The 24328-nt window shown below is 42.5% G+C and overlaps 1 protein-coding gene across 1 annotated transcript in view; it reads right to left on the bottom strand.

Annotated features, from left to right (window-relative positions):
- tmtc1 (transmembrane O-mannosyltransferase targeting cadherins 1) overlaps window positions 1–16900 on the bottom strand; it is a 116300-nt gene extending 99400 nt beyond the window's left edge. The window contains 2 exon segments of the mRNA XM_018697122.2: window positions 2688–2865; window positions 16386–16900. Of these exon segments, the coding sequence (XP_018552638.1) occupies window positions 2688–2865; window positions 16386–16681 (474 nt within the window). The 5' untranslated portion in view covers window positions 16682–16900.
- Window positions 16901–24328: the final 7428 nt, after the last annotated feature.

Here is a 24328-nt window from a genome sequence, read left to right as displayed (position 1 = left end):
TACAACTTTTTGCCACAGACAGGCTCAGATTGTTATTATAAGTGCCTGACAACATTATGGATAGGATTCCTACAGATAAAGGCCTTACTACAGAGGAAGATCCTTTTTTGTTTAACAAGAAATATCACTATATATCACTACCAGACAAAAACAGTTATTCTACCTCGCAGAGTAAAAGGAGCTGGTGGAATACCACTGCCTCATTCAGTTAGTTTGTTAGTGTTATCATGTGGTACTGTGACTTATGTCGATCCAAATACCCCTTTCACCAGTGGGAGTCAGACATTAAACAGACTAAATAAGCAATAAAAATAAATATATTTAGGTATGACTTGTTAAAAATAAAACGTATCTGCCTCATCAGTGACTGTGTGGCTGTGGTTTGATCAGATGTGACTGATAGTAACCAAATAAGCCACCGTCATCAGATTTGGATTTAAACGATGCCAAATCCTGATCAGTGTACAAATATTTCTCCTCCTTTTCTAACGAGCCCTGCCAACTTCAAACCACTGAGAAGAGCACAAACAGCAAAGTAATTGGCACGAGAAATGCACGTTGTGAAATATCACCCCATCAGTTTTAAGTGGCCATTAAACACCACAATTTAATCAGATGGATGAATCAAAATCAGTTTAGCTTGGTTGGCTAAGCATACCCTACATGTACTGTAATAAGTAATGAGAACATGTGTTGATGATAAATTAAACTAAACTAAAATTTATATGCTTAATAAACTGAGGAGGCAACATCTTTCACTAAAAACTAAACTCAGTGCTGTTTACCTCGACTCGAGGGTCAGACGGCTTAGTAACTGCCTTCAAGTGGGGCAATTGTGGCGCCCACGCATCTTCTTTAGATGCAAGGTGTGGAAAAAAATGTTCTGACAGCCATGTCAGTTTTTAGCAGATTTCATATAGCTCGTATGTAATACAATTTTTCCTGTACAATATAAACACACATTTTTATAATGATTCATCTTTTAAATGCACAAAGAAGAGAGGTGTTATGCTCCTTAAATTATAATATAACTCCTCACAGTCACAGAAGAGCAACTGTTGAATAAGTATGAGGTGGCGGTGCATTCCCAATAGGAGGCGGCAGCACAGGATACTCAACTGGGACAAAACCAGCAGACCCCCAGGGGAACATCCACTGTGTTTAGGCTCTGAATAAATTCTGAATCGACCTGAGTATAAATTCTGCCCCTGACTCTGCTTCCCACTTGACTGCCGAGCTCTAGGCTGCATTTTAAATAGAACGAATAATAAAGCCAATCTGATTCAGAAAAAAAAAAAGTGATCATATTCCATCCATCAGTCCACAATGCTTTCAATCAGTCAGCCGACCATGTAGGCTACAGGATAAATACTGAATGTAATTATAGAGGTGCAAAGATTTTTCTAGTGATTTCCACTAATGAACTGATGAGAACCAGCCAGATGTTCCACTTAACAACACTCCCAGGCTTTGTGTTAGTAAAAAGCAGCACACAAGATTTAATACATGTAATGGTGTGATGTGTTGTGTTAAATTGTGTAAATCTGTGTGTGTCTTTCCCTCTGTTACTGGGCTGTACTGGTCAAGCTCAGAGGACCATAGGCTCACTGTGGAGGGTTGTGGTAAAATGTTGGGCGACTTAAAATGTTGCTGCATGTCTGCAGCTTGGGATGTTGGTCTAACGCTGCTTTTGTAGCTCTGCGTATGTGTCGGTCTTTGAGCCTTTGTTTAAAGCAGGGAATGGGAGACTTGAAGGTGTGGATACAGAGGGTGGTAATGCCGATACTGTGATAGGTAAGAGTGGCAGGTGTACACTGGTTAGTTACTTCTGGTAGTCTGGCCCTCTCATATGGCACTCACCATCTCAATCAACAGGCGGAGCAGCCACAGTGGCTTAGAGATCCACTTAGAGATCAGAAAAAGACAAACCTGATACCTGCAGAACTTACCTGAGAAAGCGATCCAAGGCTACGCTACAGGAGCTGCTAAAAGCTAATTCAGCAGCTTTTAATGGCCATAATTTACTAAAATCAAAACAAACAGGCTAAAAACACTCACATTGTAGCTCACAGCATAACTTTCTGAATCCACTGCAACATGATACATTGTAGGAGCATTGTAAGGACTGGTTCCAAAACACAGAGCATCATTATCCCTTAAATAGCAAAAAGATATAGGTGTGACAAAATCCACTGACATGAACTACATGGTTTCACTGTGTCAGACTTTGAAAACCCCACAGTTTAACTTTAAAGTGCTACTTTGGTTTAGCACTTATATGTTAATTCCAAGTTTGTTAGAATTCAGTAGCTGGTATTTTGTAAAGTGTAGATAAGAGGTTAAACATTACTGTTTACACTGACCATAAATCCTAATTTACCTGTATTTGTGAAAAACAAACAATAACAAAACCCACCTACTGCACCAACTCCAGAGCTCCTTAATTATCATTGTATCTTGTTTTTTGATCCTAAAAAAAACTAAGGATAAAAATGTGCTAACTGTTATAGTAGCTACAGTAGCTATTTTAATGTAATATAACATTTGTGAAGATCTAAGTTTTGTCCTTTCAGCTGTTTCTACTGGGCTGCACTGGTCACGCTCAATAAATCAGGTTTGATGAGTGAAACTCCTGACTCCCTCCCTGTGACATTCTCGGAGCCAGTCCGAGTGTGTGATGTACTCACGGCCTCAGTGTGGACAGGGTGCACGGCGAAGAGGAGCGCTGTGATGAAAGCCAGGCGGGAGTCTTCAAACACGTAGCGTTCACACGTGTGTACGAGCAGGCAGGTTACGGCGCAGTGCAAACACACATTGACGATGTGGAAATGCAGAGGCGCCATGCCGCCCAACAGGATGTTCAACCTGACAGAGAAGAGAGACAAATATTCAGCGGTGTGTGTTATGAGTCTGGAGCCGTTGTAGCAGCCTGTGTGAAAGTGATCTGTTCATGTGTAAAACAAACTACAGTCGGTGTCACTCATTTTCCCATAAACCCTAACTATATGTAGTCAAGAGGGGGTCAACCTTATGTAAAACAATCTTTCAGCAATTCACCGCTGTGGATACACTGTGGGGATCTCTAAAGTAAATTACCTTTTACATTTCCTGGATGAAGTGGTAGTCTTGTAATCCTGAACAGAATCTCAATCCATTTTCCGCAGTGCCATGAATTTCAAACGAAAGAGCATGATTGCTTTGAGAGAGAATGTCGGATTCCTGACACCGTATCACACCCTGCTTATGATCCTCCAGCAGCTAATCCCTCAGTGAGAAAATAACAGATATGCAATTTTCTCCTAGTTTATCATAACTGGTGTCACGTTATAACAATTCCCTCTCCATTCAACAGAATATAAACAACCTGATGATGGCAAACCCCAGAGGAGGGACACTTTACAGTAGTTCAGGTTCCACCTATCACTCCATGAAATCAGATTTTACACTTTGTAAAAATATGGTATGTAGATCAATCAATTTGATAAAGATATGGAATTGCAATTTAAATATTTTTTCACTTAATTCAATGCCACACTGCTATTGGTTAGGGTTAGGGTTAGTCTGACCAAAATATGTTTGTACCAGTCATAACCACAAACTTGTTAGATAAAATGATAGAATTGCTTGTTGTTGAGGGTTTTGGGTTATTTTTTTCCAAATTCTTTTGAATCTCCTCATCAAATCAAAGCAGTTTGTTTGGTAGTCAATGATGACTGACAATGGATTTTTAAAGCATTAACCTTTCAATTAAAATCAAACTTCGCTTTAAGGAAACTTAATTTTTACAAGATCCCGTAAATTTTCAACGACGCCATGCAACATTTAGAATATCTGGATTAAAACTTGACTATTTCACTCAGTGTATACAGCTACGAGCACGGGAACAAGATGATAAAGAGCATATCTGTGATAATGTCAGACAGTTTTATGAGATGATTTTTCCTCCCTTAAAGGTGTAATATGCAGGATTTGTCGGTGACTGAGGAGAGGGAGCGGCATTGGCAAGAACAAAAGCAGTGAATGAGAGAAATAAATTTCTGATTCTTTCACAGCGGTTACATTTTAGACTACAAATAAAGACACCCACGCCTCCACACAAGCGGAACATTTGCCAGGTTTTGAATGAATGCAGCCAAAAGCCCAGCCTGACCTCGGTCAAACAGACACAGGTCCTGCAGCTCTTATATCCATGACACCGAAAGAGAGCAAGCACCGGGACCTAGACAGTGATGTAACCTGGGCAATACATTTTAGAGACTCCCTACTCTGTGTGTTGTTATCAGCTGGGGGCTACATACCCATTGCCTAAAGGCTGCAGCCCAGAAATGTCCCAAACACAGCTAAATAAAAAGAAGATGTATCTGGTATGCTAAGGTTTTGTTATATTTCTTATATATGTAAAGTGCACCTGTAGGGCAAGCCTTAGAGACTTAACAAACATAGAGAGCTGAACAGAAGATGGCATCACATCTGAACTCCTTATCTCTGACGATAATTAGTTCTAATGGGGTCCTCTGTGAGCTCTGGTCCTGTCCATTATGCGATGAAGGAGACTCTGGTTCCACTACCCTCCTTTTATTCATAATTCACTGAGGATGACTGATAAAACCTGCTTGAGCTTGCAGAGAGAGCATTAACCCTCGCCATTATCTCACCCTGACCTTAGATGATGCTGATCTGCCCTCATAGCTGATGCTGAGATGAGCGTGGAACAAGTGAGATGAATTTCCCAGAGGGCCTGGACGGAGTCCCGGCCCATCCACGAGGCGGAGGCTTCAGAGGAATTTCAATTTCTCATTTGAAGTAGTTAGCTGATGTGCTTATCCAGAAAGACTTCCAATGAGAGAGCGGGTCGGGGGTTCAGCGTCCCGCTCAAGGACATTCTGACAGGAAGCGTGGCTGTTGATGGATACACATAATGGCTGCTAGAGGAATCTCATCTGCCACTGTGTGACTGTCCTGTATAACCAGTGCTCTCATGTACACATAACAATGAGCCTGGGCATGTATATATGCTGCCTATATTGTCCTGACAAATCATTTCTCTGCTGTTTGATGAACTGTGGGACAGACACTGTGTCCTCTGTGTTTGTTGGCCTGGAGAGGTGAAGGAAAGATGACTGAGCTCTATCTCTATCCCTCTGCTGGTTGGTGACCATGTAGCGGCAGCAGCTGTCTTTTACTCTGATATATTCTCCTACACTGGAGACTAGGCTATAACCCAAAGGAAGGTTGTGAGAACACTAAAAATAGATTGTTAATTATTCCAGAGAACATTGCATCAGCGGTTAACAGCTATGGTACTATGCCTTACCAAATTCTTGCAAAGTAAAATAGGCTGAGTAAAACACTGCAGGCAAGAGGGGAAGGCGACTAAAAACAGGGTGAAGCTGCTTTAGATAAGCTGTGAATGTGATAAAGAAGAAACTCTTTCTGAAATAAAGGACAGCAGATAATTAAATGTCCTGGCTGACAAAATGACAGCATGTCCTTAACCGGATCCTTGAACTTTTTTTATGGAAGAGATAAACAGCACCTGGGAAATGAAGCTCTCACATTATCTGAGTCAGCTTCTCGGACTCACGCGGCATCATCCATCACTTTCTTAACTTCTCTGTCATTTCTTATTTTTCACTCTTCATCTCCTGGTCTTGTCTCTTTTTATTATTTGACGTGTCCGTCTCCTCCTCCCCTCCTCGTTTACCAGAAGAGCATCCGTCACCACTTCCTCCTTGCCTGTCTTGTGTTGTCTGTCCTCGTGTTTCTATTTTAATCACATGGCCTCCTGCTATCTCTCTCTCTCTCTCTCTCTCTCTCACTTCTTTCTTTCTCTCTCCCTCTCCCCCTTGTTTTCTCACTGCAATCACTGCTCAGTTCGTGGTGCACATCAGGCCCCAGCTATAAAAAGGGCCTTGGGGCTGCATTGTGTGTGTGTGTGTGTGTGTGTGTGTGTGTGTGTGTGTGTGTATTTACTCTTTCTGTGTGTGTCCTTCACCTTGATCGCATCCCAAAAGCCCTGCAGTGTTCACCGGCACAGAAGAGACAATGCTGAATTGACTGCACATTCCCTACAGGTTCACCACAGGGGTGTGTGTGTGTGTGTGTGCATGTGTATGTATGTGCTTGTGGGTGGGGGCGTGGGGTGTGTTATTGTGTAAAGCAGACAAATACACATACAAGTGACCCCCAGGACACGGGTGTTGCATGGGTGCACCCATCTGTTCTCCTGCATGCATAAAAAGCCCCTCCTCACACGATCCAGATAATTGCTCATGATTCATTTCATGCAGCACACAAGTCAGCCAGAGCTGTCCAGGCTGGGTAAGAGAACAAAGTGAATCAGTGTTTGAAATGTTATCAGCCTGCTAACTTGACAACCTGAAACACCCCGACTGGCAAGAGTCTGGATCTGGAAGCGTTTCAACAGAACATCCAGCTACAGTGCTCTGGTGCTGTGCCCACTTCCTTGTTACTTATTACAATGCACCATCAACATATTTAACACAAAGGTTTTCAGATTGTGAGGCAAACTTCCCCAGTGGAGCAGTTGAAATTCAGGCAGGAGACAACAGGCAGGGATACTCTGTACAGTGAAACAGACAGGTACATGCTGCTGCTCTGACAAACAAGTGGAAATTAACATGAGTTACTGCAGTTTGGTCCACTGGCTTGGCCTGCTTCTCAACACAGTCAGCGGTTGGAGCTGCAGCAACGTCTATGATGCACAGCTCATGGATATAATTATGGGGCTTGAATTAGCAAAATGAAGTGACTTTTGAGGCGCGTTCAAGCAGGAAACAAAGCCACATCACCTGTACAAATCTGACCGCTGGACAGTACTCACGCCTCTGTGTTTGTATGTTACTCTTGTCTCTGTATGTTTATGAAGTCAATTACAAATGTTTTGTTCAAGTTGGAACATTTTGAGTTCCTATGAACGCGTCTCCTGAATGTTAACGTCTAATACTGTGTTTCATCGCCTCTGGATTTCATCTTGCATCCTGTCTGACTCTTGGCATTGCAGCGTGAATCTACAGGAGGTAAACAAAAACACTGGAAATATGATGAACAGTACCTCAAACTGGGCTGACAGGCTGAAGTGACTCATTGTCTCAATGGGCGTTTTGTGCAAACTAAGGGTAGTCTGCCAGTGGTCTGACAGAATCAGAGGACTGGAAACGTGTCAGACTTTGAAAATCCCCTGGTACAACATGTTAAACAGAAACTTACTTGTGTATGTGCATTGTAAAGTGATATATAATGAGGGCTGGGTACCAAACTTTGGTTCTTTTATGGCATTGACCGAAATGCTTCAATACTACCCGGTATCAAAAGATGCATTGTTTTTCAGTGCCGAGTTTTGATACCAAGGAGTTAATCATGTGATCAAGATCTGATAATGCTGCCGGTGATTGGCTGTAACGTTACACGTGGTAGAGCCATGCAGGAAAAATACTTTCGCGGTTCACATGTATCTGTGTTGCGAACTACAACAGTGTGTGTGTGTGTGTGTGTGTGTGTGTGTGTGTGTCGAAGCAGGTTAAAAAAATGCAACCGTGGTCAAAAGCTGTGGCTCCTATTTTAGCAAGATTGATGCCAATAGTGCACGATGCAATATTTGCAAAAAAGACATCATTGCTAAGGCAACATGACCAATATGATGAAGCATTTGAATGTGCACGGACTCAATTTAAGAGCAGAAAGTTGCTCAGTGTTCAACTGCACGAAGATTTAAAAGTCCTTAGTATGCAGCAGTGAGCATTAGACACTGACTTAGCACTTGTTCTTTTGGACTGAAATTAATTTGCTGTATATTTTTTATGTTAGAAAACTGCTTTGAGTGGAAAAATGCCAAAGCTGAAAAATAAAACTCAAGATTTGTACTATAATATGTAATGTAATTTTCTTTGTTAGAACTGATTTGATAAAATTGGGCTCGAAAAAAGTATTGTTCAGGAACGGGTATCGAAGTCAAAGTATCGGTATTGAAAATTTTTGAACGATAACCAGCACTACATATAATGTTCATACATATTCATATTTCTTTATTGTGCTCCAGTGATACCTCCACTAAAACAAACTCCTTGTAACCATGTACATAATAAATCGAAGTAGTAAACGACCGTCTTAAAGGAACACTCTACCATCTTTTACTCTCAAAGTTTTAGTCTTAAATTCTCTTGACCCTTTACAGGAAATGAGTTTGTTATAGCGGCAACATTTCATCAGACAGCACACACTACAACCAACATCTTCAAAAATCTGAAGATGTAGAGGAAGAAAGAAGAGGAAAAAGAGACTCAAAAGTACAATAAGACAAGAGAGAAGAATAATCACAGCATAATCAGCAGGATAAACATACACTAGCTTGAATATATGGTATCGACATCTGTTGGCCATCGAGTAACAAAGAAGTTATAGTCCAGCAATACCAAAAATATGTCTGACATCGTTAGAGATCATGTGTCCATCACACAGTTTTACACTATAAAATCCCACTCATGTAACATCAGTAAAACCCTAACTGACAAGATGCTGATACAAGTCATCCAAATTTAATGACAAGATATAATGTAACCTCCATGAACAACAAGCACAAGTGTTTTCAGATCTGACACCCTATTGGTAGGACGACATCATTTGTCAGTGCAAACTTTACAACCATGCCAATGTACACTGTGAGAACAGAGCTGTGTGTTCTCTGTCTACCCTGCTGGCCATACACATTTTCAGTTCTATCAAGTGAACCATGCCAACACATGCCGTCATATCTCTTTCTGTTCACCAAATCTGTAGACACTTTTAATTATGAAATATCTTGATAGATTTTGGAGTTGAACAAACGCTGGTTAATTTCTACAGGGAGAGAAAGAGCAGAGAGAATGAGTCTGACTTTCACTGTGGCCTGAATTAACCTGTAATCTTTATTTCTCCACAGAGAAAGTGCACACCTTTCTCCACATGCACACAGCAGCTACAGGTTAATGTTTGTGCTGAGAGAGTTCTCACCAGAAATTCCTGATGGAGGAAAACAGCGTGTCCACACATTCATTCTCCACCGACATACGTCAAGAGGGTCTGCCATCTGAGCCAGCGTCCTTCACATGACAAGTTAATGAAGATGGTATGGAGAAGCTGACAGCCAAACAGCCTTGGAAGCTACGACCCGAAGCATGTAACATCCTCCCCACTGAGAGATCACCTTCCCCTCCACTGTCTCTGACCATCACTGTGGCTCTGCTGTCTCCAGCACACACTCATCACTGTTTCTGAAAGCAGAGCCAAAAGCCACGCGGCCTGCTCTCACGAGAAGAATTAAGCTGCCAATATCTCCTTCAACAACTGTATTACCGGAGGGAGGACTTGCAAGCAGCTGCTTGAGAGGCTGTAACGCTGCTGGATAATTAGACTGAGTGTCATCAAACAGTGGAACGTTGTGCTACCTGACCACACACACAGCAGGGTTCCCACTCTCACAGTCAAGGACTTTCACTTTTAGTTATGTTAAGTTCAGAGTGTGCAGATAAAATTCCACCTAGGAGTACATTATGCCTGTCATCAGACCAATCAATCACTCATCCATGTTTCCCCTATATATAGTGCCCTGGAAAACAGGTTGGACTGAGCTGCTGTTTTTCCACCTACTTATTCACTATCTTAGATGAGAAGACACTACTACTAGCAGCCAGTTAGCATAGCTTGGCATAAAGACTGAAAACAAGGGGAAACAGTTAGCCTAGTTCTCTTCACTGGCCACCAAATGCTCCAGTGTGTTCACCAGCTGGTCTCTGTGTCTGTCTACTGTTTGGTGCTAAGCAGGTAGTGTATGGAGTCTTTTCTGAAAATGGCTGCAGCTGATAGAGATGAGGTTGATGGGAGTAGGATGGAAAACCAAAACAGTAAACTAAAAGAGACTAAGAAGGTTTATGGGGCTGAGTTCCTCTCAGCCTAACAGATGCTTTCCACATGACACATCACTTGATTCATTGTTAATACAAAAAATTGTATGCATTCCCAAGAGACCGAAACAAATGTCAAGAAGATCATATGATCAATGGAAGGTTACTGAAGGACTTTTAAAAAAATGTCAGAGAGCAAATCCCTCACTAACAACAGCACTCATGCTAGCAGGGACACTTCAACTGCACTTCTATCATGTGACCCTGAATGCCCTCAACAGGGCTGCACAAATTCAAACTGCTGCCATATATGACAGCAAAGTAAGAATTCTCAAGAGAATAACAATAAGAGAATATTGATAAATTTTCTGTCCATCAACTAATTGATTTATCAGCTCCTAATCGCAGGTCTAATATGGTCCTTTGAGAGTCTTGAATTGAATCAAGCATTTTTAACTCAGTGATCTAACACCTATACTCTCTCCTGCAGAATAACAAATGATGCACGTGCTACAGTCATCATATCAGTACAAACTTCCTACCACACACAATCCCTTTAGTAACAGAACCTGGATGTGAATGTGTGTATACATGTGCATGTTTGTGTGCCAGCTGTAGCCAAGAGCTATGGCCTGTGTCAGCAGTCCTGTGTTTTTGCTTTTCTTTCTTTCCGCTGTTGCATTCACTGTCCTCTCTGTGCATGATCCGTGAGCAGTCTATGAACAGATTATCGCAGCGATCAGTGACTGTCTACACTTTCTTTCACACTAGCAGTCTGCTGCCATTTGCTTCACTCGGTTTTCGACAACAGTCAGGTCTCATTCATCGTGTGTTTCTGGTTGAATAAAGGTGGCAGGATCAGAGACTGCTACAGAATGGCTGCAGTTGGATAGTCAAGAAAATCTCCTTTCCCAGCCACTTTTCCTTGACCTTGATGGAAACATCATAAGGTCATGAAAATGTGAAGGAGAATTGATAAGGACTTGGAAAAAGAGAAACATGGTATTTAGGAGATGAGGCATTTTTGGGATAAGCAGTTTAGGTGCAAAGTTCCCATCAAGGGTTACTCTAGAAATCAGAGATGTCAAGTCCTTGGGTCTCCCTGACCCCCTGGTGGTGGAGCAATCGGTGGCATACTATCTCCATCCTAACCACCAAACCACCCTTGCCTTGGCAGGGCCCACCCTGCCAGGAAAAATGGGAGTGCTTCACTGCCTCCATGTACCAGAAAGTGTACAAGTCGGCAGCCCAGTCCACTCAGAATCTAAATGCAGTCACTTGTTGGGAGGTTGAGCTCATCTAGGAGATGGGTCACCTTCTGGGTAAGGGTTCTCTGAGTCCGGCAGCGTGCGGGAAAATGTGTCATCACCAACGTCATCTTCCATGTGTCTAAGGGCATAGGTCAGTGCTGACGCTGCATCATGAGCCTGGCCGTGGCGGCGGAAAGATCACTGTAGCTTAATATTTCCAGTTTGCCAGACCAGGATAAGCAGGCCATCATAGATTCCTCTATTTGGCCAGAGCGAGGGAGCAGTAGCTGTCTTTGACTCTGATGGCCCCGAGCTGGAACTGGATCGACTCGTTCACAGCCAGCCCTGGCCACTGCTGTTGTGCAGGGACTAAGTTTCACAGGCACACGGGGGCTGCTTTTTCATCCGCACCCCGAGCGTTTGGCTCTATGGGCCTGGCTCATGAGAGACTGAATTTGAATGAGTGGGGTTTGCCTCTGAGGGTGACTGAAACTATTCAGAGTGCAAGGGTGCCATCCACACATACCCCTTGTGTGAGAGTGTTGTGTGTTTCAGAAATGGTGTGAAGCTAAGAACATTATTTATTTTCAGTGCTCTGTTTCGGAGGTGTTATGCTTCCTGCAGGATTTAATAGATAATGGTAAGACCTTTTCCACTGTTAAGGTTTATTTGGCTGCTATTTCGGCCTGTCATGTGGGTTTGGGTAACATGCCAACTGGTCAGCATTCTGTGATAAAGAGGGTTATGAAGGAAGCCCGCCGGCTGTGGCCTGTGTGTAAGCCTTTAGTTCCATCGTGGGATTTGCCCGCTGTTTCAGAGGCACTGTCCAGGTTGTCTTTTGAGCCTATGGAGTGTGCTGAATTAAAGGTGCTTTCTCTCCAACCATCCTGTTGCTGGCTCTGACATCAGCCAAACGGATTAGTGAATTACATGCTTTGTCTGTGCATGTATCCTGCTTGCAGTTTTCCACCGACTATGGAAAAGTGATGTTGCGCACAAACCCGGCTTTTGTGCCCAAGGTTAGTGAGTCATCATATAGCTGACCTATGCTGGAGCTGATTGCTTTTCACCCCCTGCCTTTTACCCAGGAGAGCGAGATATGAGAGTCACTCATTCCACCAGGGGGATGGCCACCTCATAGGCTCTGTTCAGGGGCGTTTCTGTGTGGTCATGAAGTGGGCATCACCACACACTTTTATGTGGTTTTAACACCTGGACGTGACAGCGCTTTCATTGACGCACTCTGTCCTTGGTGTTGGTTGATCCTTGTTGTGCACCAGCCCATAGGGAGGGTGTGTGGTGTCGACCTTTCTCCTGGGTCGAGGCATTATGGGCTTTGCAGCATCCAATCCAGGAGTGGGTCATATTTCCAATGGTGAGATACCAAGGGAGGTCTGAAAGATAACATTTGGTTACCAGGGTAACCCTGGTTCTCTGAGAAAACTGAGTGAGTTATCTCACAGCACTGCCCTGCTTGCATGTGTGAGGCACATGTAAGAATTACGCTTGAGAATGCAGAGCAGGAGCTGCAGGCATTTATAAAGGGGGGTGCGCTAGATCATACAGCTCAAATGATTGGTCTGTCCATTGACAGACGTGGTGATAGTAAAGCTTCCATGATTGCTGACACCAGATGGTACATACTGGCCCATAATGAGATACCTCACTCAGTTTTCAGAGAACCCAGGATACCTTGGTAACCAGATGTTTTCAGTTTATACACAGGGAACATTTAACCATCAATTATTCACAGGCAGTAACAAAGACAATATAGATGTTGTTGAAAATAAAAACAGAACAAAATAATAATTCAGTAAAAAGAGGCCTGATATATTCTATATATATTCTAGGTCAGGGTAACAGCATTTTTAAAATATCTCCACTGTAGACTAGAGCACCTATCTCCAGATCCGATTCGATTTTGACTCTAGAATCAATTCAGTCTGATTCTTGATGATTCACATACATCAGAGAGACACCAATGTTGTGTGAAGCTTAAATTTATTCTACATTGAATGAGTGAGCAACACTGTTGTTTCTGTGAAGATAAATGGTGTAAAGTCGTATTATAGGCCTTGACTGTAAACATGTTTCCTGCTTATAAAACTGTGGATCAAGGATTTACTTCCATTAGCAAATGCAGAACAACTACAACATGACACATCTATATTTTTAGGTCTGAAACAGACAACAAATCAGTTGTGCAAGGATAATTAAAAACCTGCACCACTTACAAGGGCGTCATCATTATGTATATTTCTAAAAAAAAAAAAAATTATTCACTTTGAGCATAGACAGGACAGACACTGAAAGTCTTCTCACTAATTCATCTGCACTGTATGTGTTGACAAGGCATCAGCCTGATATCTGCAGACAGCTGTTAGCTGGTGTTCACTCCCCAGCAGGGACAGACTGAATAAAACAGTCTGAAAATCCACACACTGTTCACTCGACTTCCACGGCATCTCATCTCGTGACCAGAAATAATATCTCTTCAACAAACACAAACAGAGCTCAGATCAGTCTGCAGTCTTTTTTCACTCTATCAGTCTTGTAAATATTAAAAATATTGTCCTTTGACCTCTTCAGCATATGAACTGAGCCAACATGGGGCCATGACCTCTTATATTAAATAGAGAGACTCTAAACTAGAGATCATTCTGATATCAGAATATAATCTATTAATCCAATTCCACTTCAAAGATAATTCCAGTAGTTTAGTATGCCACTGACATACATTTTGAAGTACTGGCTATCCCAACTTTTAGTCTCTAGTATGAGACAAGCTCCATAAATACTGGATCCTACATTGCCCATATTGTAATTTAATAGCATGTTTTGGCAGACACTGTCCACATCCCTAGCTTGTCATGTAAAAACTGTTCTACCTTCTTTCAAGAGCCTTAACCACACTTAACAAAGCTCTTCAGCAGCTACAGCGGAAATCATCAATCAAGTGTTTTCACAGTCTAGTGGTCCTCATTCTGTGTAAATTGATTCCCATGTGTAAAATCAGTGGGGCTCTCCTTTAAGATCAGGGGCAACATTATATAACACTTCCATGTGCAAGCTAACATGTATCTGATGTTTATAAGCTTGAGCTGAATATTATCATCAGGTGTGATATGACTGGAATTTTCAGGTAGCCCACTCACTTATTTTTTATCCACAGTATGTGTGTACTTTCAGTTCATTTACTTATTACTAAAACAAACAGTGTAATATGATTATTATCATTATTAAGTGTCCAGGATAAGCTTCACTCTCAGCGGCTCCATCACCTCACATCTGAATCACAATGCATTTTAATCTGCTGTAGTATCCAGCATATTCTTACACATTTATGATGTACCTCCTTAAATTTGCCAATTTACCAATAATGGGATTGTCACAAAGAATCTGTGGGGATCAATACATCATGTAAGGAGCCACAGTGTTACTGGTACTGGTCTTAATTTCTCAGTGTTAGGTGTCGGGTGTCATTTGGAAACAAGACCAGGTCCTGGCTGGACTGTATATGGGTGTTTTAAATTATGAAGTCCTACCGCACTGCAGAGCGTCTCTCCTGCTCGTCAGCCGGCGTTAACACTGCCAGCACAACACCAGCAGTTTCAGCTTCAGCTGTGTGCTTTCCCACAGCAGGCATCCGGTTCTCGGGCCGGCAGGCAGAACTCTGCAAACACCTGACTCGGAGCTGAGAGTGCTGGTTTTGAACAATCAGAAATAAGTTGCATTCCCTGATGATGTAATATCCTGGAAAAATGAACGGTCGGCACAAAATCATTTTGTCAGAGCAACAGCCAACCAACTCACTCCGTCACAGACTACACACATTTATAAGGCTGGCCCACTGTTGCAGTCCAGCCAAAAAAAAATTTACTTGTGCCAATTACAGTACTGATACCAAAACAATCCTTCAGGGATACCCATAACTAATACCAATTCTAAAACCACAACTCAGCATACCAGTATCAAGTTAAGATCCAAGTAGTACCAGTGCTTTTTCCCATAAACTCTGTTGACCGCACTGCATAAAACTCATTGGAATCATTTTAAGTAATATAACACACGAGCAGGGTGGCACTGAAACCTGGGTTGGCAGCCTGCCATAACCGATGATGGAAAAAACTGAATTTTATAGTAACATTAAGACAAAAAAAAAAAAAATACTAAAAGGTGAAGGAAATATGCTCCAAAACAAAGTCCTCTGTCAGCCATATTTCCTATTAAAGATTCTATAGGTAAAACAACAGGGAGAACTGAGTCCTGAGGCAACAGACTTTTTGGCTCACACAGTATCCATTTCTGCATCAGCAAGGCTCAGTTTGGACATTTTCCCTCATTTAGGAACAGTGTGTGGGCTGCCCTCTTTTTCACATGCAATCACTGCAACATAATATCATTTTTAACACAATCCAACTCTGTTCTGGATGCTCGCCTGGTTCCTCCGACACAATCCAGCGCCAAAGTGAGCAGACCCGCCCTCCTGGAGCACAGCTCGCTGGGAAACTGCCCGTGTTTCCCCATCCTTCAGCCGCTGCTTTCACAACTTAAACATCACACCCCTGCGTCCTAACTCACCACGCATGCCTCCCACTCCACTGCCATGAAACTTCAAAATCCTTCAAACCTGAGCAACAAGTTCCACATAAACCTTTTTCTCTGTGTGTATTTTTTGGCTCAGAGTCATTTGAATTCCTTTCATCCTTAAACCTGAATTTGCAACAACCGGTGCTGTGGGCAGGAGGGCTGGGATGTGCTGGGACAAGTTCACTGCGCAGTTGGCCGGCCGAGCTGCTCTCCCAGCTCCAACTCGTATTATAAATATTTATAAAGAGAACAGAGACGTGAACGGGCACTAAACGGAACGCAAGTATGGAGGAATGTCCATACTGTTTCTATCATACTCTTACAGGGAGTTTCAGCGCATCTGTGGTGAGTTCACAGCGACCACGGCACATTTAGTGCTACTTTCTGTCTCTTATGAAGACGCTGTAATAATACAAACACAGTGAAAGGTGAAATATTACATCTGAATCAGTCTAAAGTTGACTGAGGCTGCAACAGCTGTATGACGTCAGCCATAACTGCGTGTTTATGTAGCTTTTTCTGCGACTGGATTTTCACCGCGGGTTAATATCAGTGACAATGTGGTAAAACTAGCATGAGCGTGTCCGCTTCGAGGGCTTCAGGTGAGGCTGAAAAGAGCGGAGTTAAGAAAGCAGGGAGAACTTACTTGAAGGTGAGGATGCACAGCGGTCTGTAGGACTTGTGGCTCGTGTTGTCCGCCATCCTCTTCCCCCAGAAGTCGTTGCTGAAGATGTTTCTGAGGCTGGAGCCCGGTCGGACGTCCGGGTTGTTGATGATAGCCCACACATCGTCGTGCACCAACTCCCCGCGGAGAGAGTTGCTGTAGCACAGGGCGCACAGTGCGGCCAGAACGGCGTAGCGACCCGCAGCCCACACCGCCTCCAGCCGGACGGTCAACCGCGGCTGCTGGCGGGCTTTCTTCTCCCGTGCCGGCGCTGTCATGTCGGGCCTGGCTTCTCCCGCGGCTCCGCTGGGCTGAGGCTGAAGCTGGGGACACTGGAGGGTACGTCCATTCCGCCTGGCAGGTAGCGGCTGTGTGTGCTGTGGACTGCGGGGACGGTGTGGATGTGTTGTGACGCCTTCAGGTACGGTCGGAGAACGTCGGACTTACGACTTAGAGAAGAGCACCGGTGTTAAACTGTGCTCCACTTGTCATTGTTTTCACTCTATACAAACTTAAATTTCTGAAATTAATATCATTTAGGCTTCCAAATTAACACCATTTGGTTTATCTAACTTTTACCTGATTTGTTAACTTGTGTGCTATTTATTAAGCCATTTTCTCGGTCTTAAAATACAAACTTAGTGAAAAGACCTTGAAAACAGTCGTTCAACAAGAACAAAAATAACCAATCAAAGTCCACTTCTTAATTCTGCTCTCATCCCATGGTCCTCCTCAGTAGATGGAAGAGCCATTGGCTTTCATTGGGTGAGCTACTCAAGAATAGTATGGTTTGTGTGTGTGCGCGCGCGCGCGATAAAACTAGATGGAACGTGTCTCTGTTATAATTAGTATAACACAAGACATTAAAGACATGGGTGGGGCAGTTAAGTGTGTGAGTCCACACGGATAGATACAAGTAGATACAAAGTAGTCTAAATAATAATAATAGCACTGGCATTGACACAAAACAACATTATCATGAAATAGCATCAAAATTACTTTGCAGTAAGAAGTGAGTCAGTCACCAAAAGATTCTCCTGAGGAAGGAAAAGTTTCATTATTTTTATAACAAGCCCCTTGGAGTTTAGAATGAAAGGGAGGAGTAACGAGGGTTTGTAGCTGGCTATACTGTTCTAATTAATATTATTAATTATGAATATCGGACAAAAAGCATGGGTGAACAATTTATGTTGGATATACGAGTTTATGTTGAGTACCTGAATGCGGCATCAATACCGAGAACCCGCCTGCAAACGCATGCGCAGGAGGACGCTGACTGTCCGGGCGGACCGAAACATCAGCAGCAGAAAGTGACTGCGGTCCGGCGGAAACCGCACGAGCGCATCGCTGTGATGGGTCAGACTCTACCATCTCCTCCTCACACCGAGCTGTGATTAATTATTGAGTCCGACAGGTGGAGCAGGCACAGGTGATACTGACCTGAAGATATGATGGGCTAAGGTCAACTACTTACACATTCTTAACAACACATCTCCTCCTTCTCCCTCAATGAAAAACACAGAATCTAATCAATTATCGATCATTTCAAAAGTTGAATTGCTGAACATAAGATGCCCACTGAAAAGGCCAGTCTTTGGAAATGTTTTAAACTGTTTTCTTGACATCCAGTAGACACCTTGATTTACAGGTATGTATGAATAAGACACTGATATTTACTGGTTCCAGCTGGTACTTCTATGTAGGTACAGAGGAGGAAAACACCTCCACAGCACAGTCAGTGCTGGAGAATGAAATGATCATAGAAGAAAACAAGAGCATGGGAAAAATGGTGATAACAAGCAGTTTCTCGTGTAATTAAAGAAGAAAAATAGGAGAAGAGCCACATATTATCACCCACATAACTTCATTAGTGTGTAATTTAACAAATGTTATTGTGTAGAAGAAAATGCAGCATAAAAATAGGAATCTGAATTACGCCCACACGCTGCAGCAGTTTCTTATCATTTCTTCTCCTCACATAATTAAGTAATGTAATAATATAACATAGATGTAGATTGGTCAATTTAATTCAGTTCAATTCAGATAACTTTATTTAGCCACAACATACTTGAATAAAAATTTAAAAAAAAAAAACTTCAAAAAGCACACAATAGCAACAGCAAATAAATAAATACTAAATCTACAGTGCAGTGTAGCTCTGAGAAGCTGCCAAACACTATGGTTGTCCCATCAGTTGAAGGCCAGCCATGTGTGAGTCTCTTTGTGTGTGTAGAGAGAATAATATAAGAGTCAGGAGGGTGGACAGCGGGTCAGGGATGATTGGGAGTTGAGGAGCTTCTCTGAGTCCTACAGCCCGGGCAGTGAAGCCGGCATCTGGACAAGAGCCACTGAAATGCAGACCACAGGGCGTGAGAGCAGTCCTGTAGAACTGTGCCAGCTTTCCTTATGATCTGCTGATCACACAGGTTGGAGAGGGCTCTGAGAGGGAGTCCAATCATTCTGGAGCAGGCTCTGACAGCACTCTGCAGCCGGTTTCCGTTGTGAAGACTGATGGAGTGAAACCAACATGTGAAGGAGAACGTCAAGAAGGAGCAGTAGAATGTAGTGAGGATGCCCTCCTCTTTTTACTCTTTAATCACACAATAAGAAAGAGGTTGTTAACACTATCTCTCCTGTATTTTATCCTATACGTACCAGTATTCACAAAAAATCATCTCCTTTTCCTTTAATTAACCAGTTGTCACTCCCTTGTTCTCTATAATTCTGTTTTCTGTCACTGTACCTACATTTAAGTATGAGTTGCAAACCGTCAGTATTTTACTGATGTATTATAAAATGTTATCCAAATATCATTTCAAAAAACTGCCAACACCCAGATTGGTATTTAAAATAGTTGTTAGATCTATTAGTATAATGCAAATATGATAAAAGGCTTGAATGAACAACAATAGTATCAACAAAAACTGTAAGGATTTGTTGCAGAGTTGTTGCATTGAATCTAAGATACAGATGTACTGTATTCCTAAACCCAGGGAAACTTACCAATAATGTGTGTTTACCCAGGTGTTTAGGAAAAAAGATATCTCTCTCCTTCACTCCCACTGCATTTGTTTTCCCAGGAATTTCATCGTCACATCACAAAGCGGAAGAGAGCGAGGTTTGAGAAAGAGAACTAGAGAGTGTGTGTGTGTGAGAGAGAGAGAGAGAGAGCCTGAGGGCAGATAGCAGGGGAGTCGGTCAACAACATGCCGAACATCTGGTGTGTCCCCTCGCAGCCTGACCAGCTCATTGCGATTCTCGTCTCATGGTGGCCAGCTGGTCAGCGAGTGCTCAGCCTCCTGCTCTGAAACAGAGCTCATTTCAGTCTGAGGCTCTCCAGCACTCTGCAACAGCTGCTCACACTGAGAACAACCCGACCTTATCTCTTCCAGCAGACTCAAAGATGAAAGTGGGGTCAGGAAGTGCTGCACTCTGCGGCGCATGTTAACACAGCTCTCCATTACATGTATCTCTTCTCCTGTTGAAATAATCAGAGAAAACAAAAACATCACAGTAAAGGACAGTTACGTACAGTCCTACAGTGACTGCAAGTTTGGTCAAGAATGATGAGGCTGCCAGGTGAATATTAATGATTCATGTGAACTGATCACCCACTCTGTAGACCTACACAGCTTTTTGAAACCACTTAATTTAACCAAAGCTTTTTTTTTTTTTCAGGAGTGGCCTGGTTCAAGACCTGTGCCATGCTACTCACATCTTTTTCACCAATTCAAATACAAAATTACTGATGGTACAGATTGTCCTGTAACCATGGCAGAAATTGTGGCATGTTTGTAAAATATTGTGTGTAGCACAAGGCCCATGGCATTTCAAACCTACTCTTGTGTGTTACACAGATAATGAATATGACATGTTTGATAAATGCTTTGTAACATTTGTTTATTCAGGAAAGGCTGATGAGGCTTGCATGTATTGTGTGTAGCAGACACGCGCACTCTAAATCATGCATTGCATTACAACATTATTACTTTGAGACAACCGGTTTCCATTAAAATGAATTAATGATTAAATGAAATAAACGACAAACATAAATATAAGCATAAAACATAAATGAAAAAGTGGGATTTTTTATGGATCTTTTTGACTGTCCACCACTATTGCAGATGATGTCAATGTGTGTGTGTGTCTGTGTGTGTGTGTGAGAGAGAGAGAGAGAGAGAGAGAGAGAGAGCAAGGCATGGTGGGGAGCTCAACAATCATGCAATGGTACCAAACCTGTGCGTGGCTAGCATTAGCAGTGCTAGCAGCAGCAGCCTTCTCTCCTCACAGGTTAAGTCCACACACCTGTGCTGAATGTAGTTACACATAGCTCCAGTCATGTAGCTATATGCCAGTTTATTCTGACACAGCCTACAGACAACCCTATATTCATTTTCTAGATAAAGCCACTGGTTTTATGGGATGTCATCTGTCTTCCTCAATGACTCTGTAATGGTCCCACTTTTCCTCCTTGCTTGTCTACAACATAGCACAGTTAGTTATTTTAACCACCTGGTGACGAGGCTAGCAACATAGACTGAGGAGTCTATTCATTCTTTTTTCAGCACTATTTTTTGTCAAAGGAAGCAGCCATATCACAGAGACATGGCTTTGACAACTTTTGAGGGTGTGCTGGAGGGATCACAGTTTTCCGGTACCTTTGTTTCAGTGAGGTTTTTTTTTCTTGGTTTTGTTTTTTTAGGTGCCAGAGATAAAATAATCGTGTGAATTTCAGATTTGAGGCTGTGTTTTTACAGTGCTAACACTTTACAGTTCCCTTGCTATTTTCCAAGACCTATTGGGATCAGGAGGGATGAATTTAAGTGCACCAAAGACGTGAAAATCTGTAATCCTGCAATTTCCCATAAAAGTCTTACTTGAATAAAGGACCAGCTTTGTTGCATCCCTTGCCCCTACACACATTTATCACTATGAGGCACCTTGTCGGCACATTCGATAACAGCCTCCAGTGAGTGTGTTCTTAGATGCTGTGTGTATTATCTCTGTGCCCATACAGTAAGTTGTTTGACTCAGCAGTTGGTTGTCTTCCAGTGGGAAATTGTGCATAGAGCTGATGAGTATCCATCAGGGTCTAAGCTCTGGTAATGAGGAGGATGTGGCTCAGATGAGCGTGAAAACGAGCCCACTGAGGAAACTTCCAGCAGGCGTCCTCAGTGTTCCCAGTGAGGGTCATCCTCCTGGGCTGAGCTGCAAGGAGCGACAGTTCCTCCAGATCACAGTCATCACTGAGGAAGACAGCCCAGAAAAGGACACATTCATTTTATAATAAAAATGATAAGGACAATAATAATAATTTAGATATAGGGTCCAACTTTGTATGATGAGATATTTCAACAGTAACAGTTCGGTGAACAAACAGCTTACAGAACTGAAGTGACTGAAGAACCAAACTATCTTCATTTAAAAAAAAATCTTTTACATTTGTTTATTCATTTGTGTTTGAAATGACTAAATTAAGCAATACAAATATTGGGGGGGGCTGTTTAAAAACAGCTGCTAAATCATGTTGCTAATAATATTTTTCAGTCTTCACAGTCAGAATTCAGACCACTTCATAGCACTTACACTGGATGAACCAAAGTGCTAAATGGCTTATCTCTTCTGATGTGGGAGACATGTCAGCTGTAATTCTCACTGATGTGAACACAAAGATCAACATCACTGGTTGTATTTTACTCATCTGGTTCAATCATCCTGGTTTAGTTCATATCGACGCGTTACTGTTTTTAAGATCAAAAAAATTATAAACTGGTTTTTTGGTGATTAACTCAGAGTTTGAGGTTTTCTCTGGAAAAAAAAAGCACATTTTTCAACAAATCCTCTGAACCAAACATCAAAATTCATTGGTCTTCAAAGCTTTCCAAAATGATCAAAAGCATTTGCTTATCTGCAGCTGCAACCATCAGGACAACACTGTTATAAATCATTGCTTCATAAAAGACTCATATGATAGTTTAGGTTTGATACGCGTGTGTTAGTGCAGCAGCTTTGTGGTGATCTACATATTTACTGTGATCACACTGATGTCACTGACTTTGCACGTCTCCTCTCACACTCACACACACACTGCCAAAATGTGCACACATGTGGAAAAAACAGTGTTTCTGAGAGCTGATTTGTAGATTCAGTTCCAAACTGCCATCTACACTGAGGAGCCACGACATTATCACTGGCACTGAGCAGCAGGGTGTGATGCCCTGTGTGTTGTGATACATTTCTCCTATAGCAGGCATTAAAATGTTCTACTGTGACTTGGTTTTCATTGCTCTCACACAGTGACCACTGTACTCACTGCTGAGGATTTGCCCTTTCAGAGATGCGCCGACCCAGTCGTCTGGTAATAACCAGTTGGACCTTGTCAGTGTCGATCATTTACACCTGCCTATTTCTCCACTGAGAACACAACTGTTCAAATTACTGTCCGATACATCCCAGACCTTCAGATGCACTGCTGTGATGAGATAATCAGTCTTATTTGCCTCATTTATCAGTGGTCCTAATGTTTTGACTCAGTAGTGTACTTTTTTTTTTTTGGTTTGAATTTTGCACAGAGGACATGAATGAACAACTTACAGTACCATCAATTTGCAAACAGCATGTACAATGGATTGTTGAAAACTGGTTTGATATATTGTGTCTTTGCAGCAGTGAAGGAAATCAAAAGTTCAACCCAACTTGCTTTAAGCGTTTGAGCATTTGATCCTGCTCTGCTCCTGTCTAGCGCTGCTTCCCTCCAGGGTTGGTCAGCCTTGTGTTTTGTCTTCAGCTGGTAGAGAGAAGCACCTGTAGCCCGCTAGCCCCACAAGGCTCTGTGTCTTTATCAAGCTCCTGTCTGTACTCACAGCCTCTGTAATCACCATATCAGTTATTCAACACTCCGTATGAATCACCAGAGACCCAGGGAGGGAGGAAAATGAAACACCTGCTCATCTCGCTTCTCTGCTCCAGCAGCCTCCTGCTGAGCTACAAGGGGAACTGCCATGGGGAGCCCTTCACCATCCTCTCTTTGAAAAACGAGCATCCCACTAGAGCTGATTTCTGCATTTGCTGAGAGGGGTTTTGTACTTTCAAGGTCCCGTGTGCTGTTTGTTATAGCAGCTACCTGAAGTGGGGGAAAAACACTCTAAGACTGCTTGTTCCACAAAAGATGATACGATAGTTAACAAATCGCTCCTTTATAAAATGTAATATTAAAAATAGAGAAAAAAAAAAAAAAACTAAACTACACAAAACAAACAGTTCAGTTCATCACAGTTATGGAACAAATCAGTAGCTTTTGGCATTAGAGCTCCTCTCACTGGTGACTCACAGCAAAGAACTGAAGACAGTCAACGCATCATGAACAAGAATATTATCAGTTACATGTACTGATACACACACTGATTTGTGCTTGAACAGTGATGCAATTAACTTGCTTGTGACAGGGGTTTTCAAGCAGTGGAGAGGGAGCAGAAAGAGGGGGCTGCAGAGGAGAGGCGTGAGGCAAAGATAACGCATGAGGTGAAAGAGAGGAGCATGCTGGTGTTATTAAAACAAAGGGAAAGTTATTAATCATAGTCTGGCTCACTGACTCACCTCAGCAGCTAGAGCTGCAGCAGGGTGTGTGACACACAGCTCATAGGAGCGACTATTTATACCATCCATCCATCCATTATCTATAGCACTTATCCTAAAGGCTTGCAGGGGGGCTGGAGCCAATCTCAGCTGACACTGGGCGAGAGGCGGGGGTACACCCTGGACAGATCTCCAGTCTATTGCAGGGGTGACATATAGAGACAAACAACCATTCACATTCACATTCATATTTACAGGAAATTTTGAGTCACCAACCAGAAAAAGCATTTCCTGAGGTAAATGCAGTGTGAATGCTGAGAGCTGGAGGAATCGCTGAAGCATTGCTTGAA

Source organism: Lates calcarifer, linkage group LG18 (genome assembly GCF_001640805.2).
Source record: "Lates calcarifer isolate ASB-BC8 linkage group LG18, TLL_Latcal_v3, whole genome shotgun sequence".
In the NCBI taxonomy this organism is placed as follows: domain Eukaryota; kingdom Metazoa; phylum Chordata; class Actinopteri; family Centropomidae; genus Lates; species Lates calcarifer.
The sequence above is the reverse complement of the archived record's forward strand: the minus strand, read 5'-3'. Positions and strand labels throughout refer to the sequence as shown.